General features: G+C 44.2%; 1 protein-coding gene across 1 annotated transcript in view; it reads right to left on the bottom strand.

Annotated features, from left to right (window-relative positions):
* ADHFE1 (alcohol dehydrogenase, iron containing 1) overlaps window positions 1-9,023 on the bottom strand; it is a 37,090-nt gene that overhangs the window by 1,035 nt on the left and 27,032 nt on the right. The window contains exon 12 of the mRNA XM_012809818.2: window positions 7,997-8,154. Coding sequence (XP_012665272.1) covers window positions 7,997-8,154 — 158 coding nt within the window. The remainder of the gene's footprint in view (window positions 1-7,996; window positions 8,155-9,023) is intronic.

Here is a 9,023-nt window from a genome sequence, read left to right as displayed (position 1 = left end):
CTCGAACCCGCCACCTTAGGTGTACGTGGCTGGCGCCCTAGCCGGTTGAGCTATAGGCGCCGAGCCAACAGTCATATCTTTAAAAGTGGCATTTCTTATATGCTTTGCACTAGCTCACTGATTTTCAACTGGTGTGCCTTAAGAGGATCGTAGGTGTGCCACAAAAAAATGTTTTTTTGAGACAGAGTTGTCTTATGTCACCCTCGGTAGAGTGCTGTGGCATCACAGTTCACAGCAACCTCAAACTCTTGGCCTAAAGCGATTCTCTTACCTCAGCCTCCCAAGTAGCCGGGACTACAGGCGCCCACCACAAGGCCCGGCCATTTTTTTTGTTGTTGTTGCAGTTGTCATTGTTGTTTAGCTGGCTAAGGCTGGGTTTGAACCTTCTACCCTTGGTACATGTGGCTGGAGCCAAAACCACTGTGCTACTGGTGCCAAGCCAGCCACAGAATTTTTTGAAGATCATTAATAAATTATTTTTGAAACAAGTTCAAAGCACAGTAAGTACATTCTTTTTTTTACTCTCTCTTTTTTTAAATCAACATAATTTAAATGTGCCGCAGAAGTTTAACAAGTGTGCCATGAGAAAAAAAAAAAGGTTGAAAAACACTGCACTAGCTAGTTTTCAATGCAGAGGTTTACCAAGTAATGCCACTTTCCGACTAAGCTTTCAAAAGCCATCAACCCTTGCTGTAAGCCCTGGCAACAGCCTTCTGCACAAATGTTCAGAACCCAACCAACCATGGGGGAAACACCTTGGCATAAGGATCAAACTAGGTCAGTCACCAACCAGTGCTGGGGTCTCTGTGCACAGAGAGCTCTGTCCCAGGCAGAGAGTGCTGCCAAGGTAAAAAACTGGGTGGTCCTTCACTTTCAACTTGGTCTTAAAGTATATTCAAAGGGATTTCAGTAGAACATTAACTTTCAAGCTACTAGAAACAAGTGATTCCTTTCCCCTCTCTTTTTCTTTATCTCTTTCCCCCTCTCCCCGCTCCCTCTCCCCACCCCCCTTCTCCTCTCTGTCTCCCCCTCCCTCTCCCCCCACCCCCCTCTGTCTCCCTCTCTCAAGAGACAGCATCTGGCTCTGTCATCCAGGCTGGAGTCAGTGGTCAAACTCCTGGGCTCAAGTGATCCTTCTCAGCCAACCAAGTAGCTGTGACTATAGGCACATACTACCATCCCTGGCTAGATTTTACTTAATTATTTTATTTTATTTTTGAGACAGAGTCTTACTTTGTGCGCCCTTGGTAGAGTACGGTGAGGGCATAGTCACAGCAACCTCACACTCTTGAGCTCAAGCCAGTCTCTTGGCTCAGCCTCCCCAGTAAGCTGGGACTAGAGACGCCTCCACAACGATAGGCTATTTTTAGAGAAGGCCTCTCACTCTTTGCTCAGTCTGGTCTAGAAATCATCCCCGGCTAGCTTTTAAATACTTTTTTTTGTAGAGATGGGTTCTTTATGTTGCCCAGGCTGGTCTCCAACTACTGGATTCAAGTGATCCTCTCACCTCAGCCTCCCAAAGAAGTGGAATTACAAGTGTGAGCCCTTGTGCCTGGCCAAGTGACTCCTTTTTTCCTACTAACGGAAATCTCTCTACTTTCTCAAGAAAATTCAATGATCTGCTTAATTTCTCCAGCAATTAGTGGATTATTACGAGTCAAATCAGTGAAGACAGCCAGCACATCCCATTATTATTTATATTCCCATCAGTGGCTCCTTTATCCCTCTGGGACAGGGGACTACAAAACTTGACAATGACTACATTGTGGCTACCGGAAGTTGAGAACTGTGCCATTTCACGGGTCCCTGGGTGCGCTCCTGTGGACAGCACGGGTGGGAGCGCACCTGGGGGGAGAGCAGCTCGGGAGCACGGGGCTGTCCCGTCATTGCTCTGGGGTCCGTGCCTCCCAGGGTGGCTGAGTCAAGACCGTGGGGAGGAGGCGTCGGCTCCTGGAGTTCACGTCTACAGCACAGAGCGCCGACCCCCTTCCCCATTTTCCTCATCTCGGTCACCACACTCAGTAGCTCAGGCCTAAACCCAGCAGCCGGCCTTGACTCCTCTTTCCCTTACTTCTCCAGTCCAACCTGTCACGAGTCGGTCGGCCCCACCTTGGAGGGAGCCCCCTCTCTGAGATGGGGACAGAGTCCAGCCCGGCGGCTGCCCCTCCGCCTGGAAACGCCCCCTACGCCCCTTCCCATGTTTGCGTCGCTCCTGCCCCTGGAGGTCGTTCTCCCCACCGCTGCTCGAGGGATTTCCCCCCCCAAATAAATCAGATCTTCCACTCGGAGCCTGACACTCTCGGGGAACTTCCCCCAGTAACTACAGCAGAGTCGCGGCCGCCCTGCTCGGACCCGACTCCTCTGGGGTGAGTCCCCTGCCTGGGTCCCACAGACCCATTTCAGGTTGCATCCTAGCCTGGACCCTGCCTCGGGGCCTCTGCCCTCCGCCAGTCTGCCGGGCTGGTCACGCTCCCTCTGTGCTGTCACCACGAGATCTTTCTCATTACCCACGTTTTCCTTCATCGCACTAATCATTCTCCGAAATGACTGCATTTATATCTTATTTACAGCGGGCTGTCCATTGTCCGTCCTCCCTAACTAGAACGTAAGCTTTAGGAGAGACCAAAGGGACCTCAGTTTCCTCCTCGCTGTGCCCCACGCTGTGCGTCCTGCACAGTAAGCTCTCAATACGTATTTGCCGGGTAGAAGGATGAATGGGAAGAAGAAAGGATGTACTAAAAAATTAATTCAAAGTGTGAAGCGCGAGAGCCCTTCAGCTCTTAGAAGAACACATAGGGGAAAATCTTCACAACATTGGATTTGGCAATAATTTCTTGATACAACACCAAAAGCACAGAAGACAAAAGAAAAAAAAAAAACAAATAAGCTGAACCAAATAAACGTTAAAAACCTTGGCTAGGCACTCGAAGCTCAGTGGTTAGGGCACCATCCTCAGGCTCTGGGGCTGGTGGGTTCGAACCCAGCCCAGGCCTGTTAAACAAAAACAAAACAAAACAAACAACAACAACAGGTGGTGGGCGCCTGTAGTCCCAGCTACTAGGGAGGCCGAGGCAAGAGGATCGTTTAAGCCCAAGAGTTTGAGGTTGCTGTGAGCTGTGACACCAGGGTATACTACCAAGGGTGACAAAGTGAGACTCTGTCTCAATAAAAAATAGATGAATAAAAAGTTAAAAACCTTCACCCACTGAAGCACTCTATCAATGGGGTGAAAAGACAACTCACAAAATGGGAAAAAATAATTTATAAATCATATATCTGATAAGGATTAATATCCAAAATATAAAAACTATTCCTACAACTCAGCATCAAAAAACCTCAAGCAGCTCAATTCAAAAATGGGCAAAAGAATAAGTATTTTTCTCTGGAGAATATATAAGTAGCCAATAAGTGCATCAAAAACTAGTAGGGAAATAAGAATCAAAACTTCACTAAGACACCACTTCCCACTCATTGGAATAGCCTATCATAAAAATGAAAAAATAGGAGGCATTGGTAAGGATGAGGAGACATTAGCACCCACATGCATTGTCAATGGCAAGGTGAAGTGGCACAGCCACTACAGAAAATCATGTAGCAGTTCCTCAAAAAGTTAAATATAGAATTATAACACAATCCAGCAATTCTACTCCTAGATGTGTACCCAAAGGAATTGAGAGCAAAGACTTGTACATCAATGTTCAGAGAAGCCAAAAGGTGGAAACAGTCCAAGGGCCCATCGATAGATAAATGGATAAATAAAACGTGGTATCCTCATACAATGGAGTGTTACTCAGCTGTAAAAATGGCTGATATTCTGACATGTGCTCTAACATGTGTCAGAACACTGAAGACATTAAGATAGGTGAAATAAGGCAATCACAAAAGGAGAAATGTTGTATAGTTTCACTTATAGGAGGTACCTTGGATAGACAAATTCATAGAGACAGAAAGTAGAACAGAGGTTACCAGGGCTGGGAGAAGGGGTGAATGAGGAGTCAGTGTTTAATGGGTGGAGAGCTTCTGTTTGAGATGATAAAAAAAAAAAAAATTCTGGGAATGGATGGTGTGATAGTTGTACAACCTTGCAAATGTACTTAACAGCATTGATTTGTGTACTTAAAAATAGTTAAAATGGTTACATCCTATGTTATATATATTGTACATAGCATAAAAATGAACATAATGTAAAAATAAATAAATCTATTGAAAAATAAACAAACATGCTCGGTGCCTGTAGCTCAGTGGCTAGTGTGCCAGCCACATACACCAGAGCCGGCAGGTTCCAACCCAGCCCAGGCCTGCCAAATAACGACAACTACAACCAAAAAATAGCTGGGCATTATGGTGATGCCTATAGTCCCAGCTACTTGGGAGGATGAGGCAAAAGAATTGCTTAAGCCCAAGAGCTGGAGGTTGCTGTGAGCTGTGATACCTCAGCACTCTACCGAGGGCAACATAGTGAGACTCTGTCTCCCCCAAAAATAAATACATAAAAATAAATAAATAATTTATTTTTAAATAGATTTAAAAAACAAAGAGGAAGGAAATGAGTATGAGTGAGGCAAAGGCAAGATTTTATATCTCAGCAAATGTTTTAGAGATGCTGAGAAATTCTGGAACTCCTTAGCAAGGAAGAGACTTGTTCACAGTTACACGGGCTTGTGTTTGTGGTAGGGCCAAGATTTGAAGTTCAGCATTTGCTATGAGCGCAGTTGATCATTCATTATTCTGTTTAGAGAAGAGTCATATCTGATCAGCTCAGAGGCACTTTCCATGTTTGTGTTTGTCTTTGGTGAAATAGTTCAGCACTCCAGAGTGACTGGAGGCCCAGCCCCAGCTGAGTTTCTCTCTCACGTTGCTGGCCTCCAGTGACTGGTTAAACAGGGCAAAGACGTAAAGTTTATAACATCTCCCTGCATAGGTCAGCTGTGCTGTATGAAAGCCAAACTCGCTCAGAATGAAGATGTGTTAAGGAATGAGATGCTATTACTTATACATGTAAGAGCATAGCACTACTGATTAACATAGGCACGGAAATAAATTCAGACTTCTACTTTTAGTACATTCATAAAATAACAACTTTTCAGCTGGCCTGTCTACCAAAGTGCTCATTGGGTAGACAGCTCTGCTCAGTAATGAAATGTTTTGATTTGAAATGTAAATGTTTCTTTCCAGAGGTTTCAGAACTCCAGTGTGGAAGGTTAATTTTTCTTGCTTACTCGCTTTACAGCCTGGCTCTGGCAGTTGGAAACCTCTGTACACAGGGGCTGCTATTTGCTGCCGCCAGTAGGGGCTGTGGTGTTTGGTCAGGAATACTGCTCTGGTTGTTCCTTCCAGAGAAAGCCAATCCCTCACTGCTGAATAGAAAAGAAGCTTTATCAAATGTTGACTACACTGAATTACCTTTCTGTAAACGTTCTTTGCAGGAACCAGTATATCCCTCATGTTACCTTAACTCCTGTAGATACTAGTAAGTGAAGATTAGTCTATTGCATGCAATTAGTATACTTCACAATTTTTTCTGAGTTGCCATAGCATTCCTGTAAAATGTTCACTCCTGCCAAAAAACCCCCCAAACACTAAAACAAACCATAACAAAACAAAATCCTTAGTAGTTCTTCATCTGCAAGATGGACAAACCTATTTCTGAGATTTTTTGTAAAGTCCTATAAATCTATGAAGATATATCTCACAATCACGTCAACTCCAAAATGAAACTAATACTAGTTAATTAAAATCAACTATGTTTCTCCTAATCATGAAAACATGCTCAAAAGAAAACAGGTAGCATACACCTTGGGGCTGCTTTATGAATACAGCTTGAGAAAAATTTGGCTTCCTACTTTAAGACACAACTTATATTCAGAAGATTCTATTTTACCTCCCAACTTTTGTGAAACACAAAAAATTGTTTTGTCCAATTAAGATTTTGCTATCTATGGTTTCCCAGTATGACATGTGCACTGAGGCATTCAGAATGACCCTTAGTTAACTTGCTATTTTAGTGGGTGGTCTCAAATGTTAGTCTGTTGCTTTTGGGTATAGCTTTTCAAAGTGAAATTTTGATTACAGATAGAATTAGAAGAGTAAACACTTGCCTACATGTGCTGATAGCTGGAAGATGGCTTGCCACCAGCAGTCATATAGCCAAGAATATTTGTCATCTGAAAATCATGGATACCATTCTTAGAGGTGGACAAACACACATTCCAGAACACTTTCCTGGACTAAACAAGCAGAACCTTTAGGCAGGGGGTGGAGGGAACGGGGATGTCTTGCAGAGTGGGCTGTATCACTGGGACCACACCATAAAGCCAGAAGCTACATTAAAATTGTAGTGACCACTCAGTCTTGGTGTCCCTGGATGAATTTTCATGGCTGCCATCTTTGGTTGAGTCCTAGTAAGTCTAAGGAAACTTCTCAAAATGTTATTACCATTCAGCCATTAAGCTGGCTGAAGAGAGGGTGGCAGTTACGGTTCATTTGACATGTTTACTAGCATGTGCTAGGTGCAACGGAGGATGGGTGAGCAAAGCAGATAGATTCCTGCCCTCATGGAACTTACAGTCTAGTAGGTTTGGGTAAAATAACTATGACAGCCTTAGAGAATATTTTTTGGCTACTAGTCCCTTGGACTTATAGGTTAGAATGAGAGTTAATGGGCTAGCCCAGGGGCTCTACTACACTTGAAAATGTCTCTGTTTCTCATTAATTTATATTTTTAGATGCAATCGAACCCACTGAGCCTGAATCTACATCAGGGAAACTGGTGGCTCATGGACCATGTTTCATTTGTGCGTTGGAAACCAACAAAATCATCCAGATTTTGATTTTTGATTTTTCTTGAAATTTGGAAGTTCCACCAACACTGGGACCTGAATTTCTGCTTGCTGATAATACATGGTAGCAGAACTGTGGCTCACCCCATTAGATGGGCCATTTGTTTTCCAGTTCAACAAAATCCCACTAATCCCCTACACCTTAAATTACTTTGCTCATTGCTGTTCCCTACCTGGCTCCTTTAGACAGATGAGTCTGTGACCCAATCTACACAAATATGTTAGTGGCCAGGCTGTCAACATCCTAAGCACTGATGAAGTAGGGAAGAAGTAGCTAGTTTGAACTCCTTACTTACCTGGAGTAGAGTGAGGGAAAAGCACTGACACTTGTGGTGGGCAGGATGCTGTGTGAGTGGATATTCCAGCTGTTAACTCTGTTCCAAGGCCAGAGAGATGACCCACGAATGCCTTAACCTTGGGCAGAAAAGCCTTATTCTCCTATCCTCATAGTGTAAAAGTAACCCTGCTCTTTCCCATGTTGGCCAGGAGGCCTAAAGGGGCATCCTGGTGTGACCAGTATGGTGTGAGCCACCAACCAAGTGCTTATGCCTCTGAGATCTCTACTATATGATGAATTGCAATGAATGGGACATTCAAGAGAGGGCCAATGAGGGGTCAGCTCCTTCATGAGAACCTTGAGAGAGAAAACTTTATACCTAGTGGTTCTGCTGAATAAAAGATGGAAGCTTGGTTTACACTCTTTAACAACATTTAACAAATTAAAAACAACCCACAGCGACATAGATCTGTATAAAATATAGAATCTCCCACATCCATTGAAAAGCTATTTTGTCACAGTGTTAATGTAAAGCCATGCTTATTCTTCACAAAATAGTAAAAATTCATAAATCTTTCATAATGGAAAATAATACTGGTGGTCCTTTTGGAACAGCTTCACATAGTTTTACAGGGGACTCTTAAAGGAGCAGAAATGGGGAAAAGGGAAATTTTGCCATAGCTCCAGCTTGATTTGGTTGGTTTTACCTTGAGTTTTCATAAGGATTCTTTCAGGTGAACCCTCAAAGCCTCACCTTAGCCACAGTCTGGAAGCACATAAGGCAAAGAGCCTTGGCTGGAGAACAGTACTGCTGGAGGACCCCTAGGTTTCATACGCTTTAACCTGTCCCAAGAGGGGTATGTCTTTCTGCTGGTCTTACCTGGGGCAGCGTTCCTTTCACTAAAGCAGGGATGTCAGCCTTGGTGTAACCAACAGCTTCTAGGCCATCATCAACATCCAGATCAAATAAGAATTTCCGGAGTGAATCTGCCAACACAGGCCCGGCGTCCTGGGTCCTGGCGGTGTGGATGTCAGCTCCTAGAAGACATGAAGCACTGACTGTAGAGAGGAAGAAATAGACTCTGAGAGTAGTTGAGCCACAAGATGAGCTGCATGCAAAATGTTTACACACTGGATCTCCCTAATTCTGAGCTCCAGGCTGGGGCACCACATGCCTCCTTCAGTCAAGGCAGCTGGGGGAGGGGGGGAGCTCAGTTGGCTCCATATCTCCATGGGACTGCTAGTTCCTACATGCCAGCCCCTCATTGGTGGGAGGAAAAGGAATAGAGCCAAGAAAAGAGGTGCAGAAGGAAGACCAAGAAAGAGGTCTGGGGTTTGGATGAGTTGGAATGAACGCCTATAGGGGAAAACAGGGCGGATGCGATGTTCGAGGCTTGGAATCTGCTGACATCTAGAGGTGTATGTGTTCAAGGTCTTTTCTCACAGCAGTGTCTTAGCAAATGGCTCCAGGGGCATCTGATCTCTTACTCTCTGCTGCACATGGGAAGAAAAAGAGTCATCTTGGGCCGCACATTAAATACGCAAACACTGAGGAGAGCTGATGGGCAACAAGAAAAAGAAGAAAAGGGTCTGTGCACAATTTTCCCAATTTCTGGCACTACAGAGAAGCAAGACAGTCCTCAGTCTGCATATGGCCCTTTGTTGGACACCCTCGGACCCTTTGTGAACACCTTGTGAAACGAGGATATAGAAGCACAAAAATTCCAAAATTTACCACCGAAAAGGAAGAAAATACTCTGAAAAAAACGGATTACATATGACCAGGGAGGAAACTATTTCCTCTGTATAGCTATAGAGCTTTTATTTTGGATTCTGTTGCCATAGGGCAGGGTAAGTTCTTCTAAATAAATATTTTAGAACCAGTTAGGCAGAGCAAGAACATGAAG

Source organism: Otolemur garnettii, unplaced genomic scaffold (assembly GCF_000181295.1).
Source record: "Otolemur garnettii isolate 467f Iridium unplaced genomic scaffold, OtoGar3 scaffold00113, whole genome shotgun sequence".
NCBI classification, from domain to species: domain Eukaryota; kingdom Metazoa; phylum Chordata; class Mammalia; order Primates; family Galagidae; genus Otolemur; species Otolemur garnettii.
Note: the sequence above shows the minus strand (reverse complement) of the source record. Positions and strands in the feature narration are given on the sequence as shown.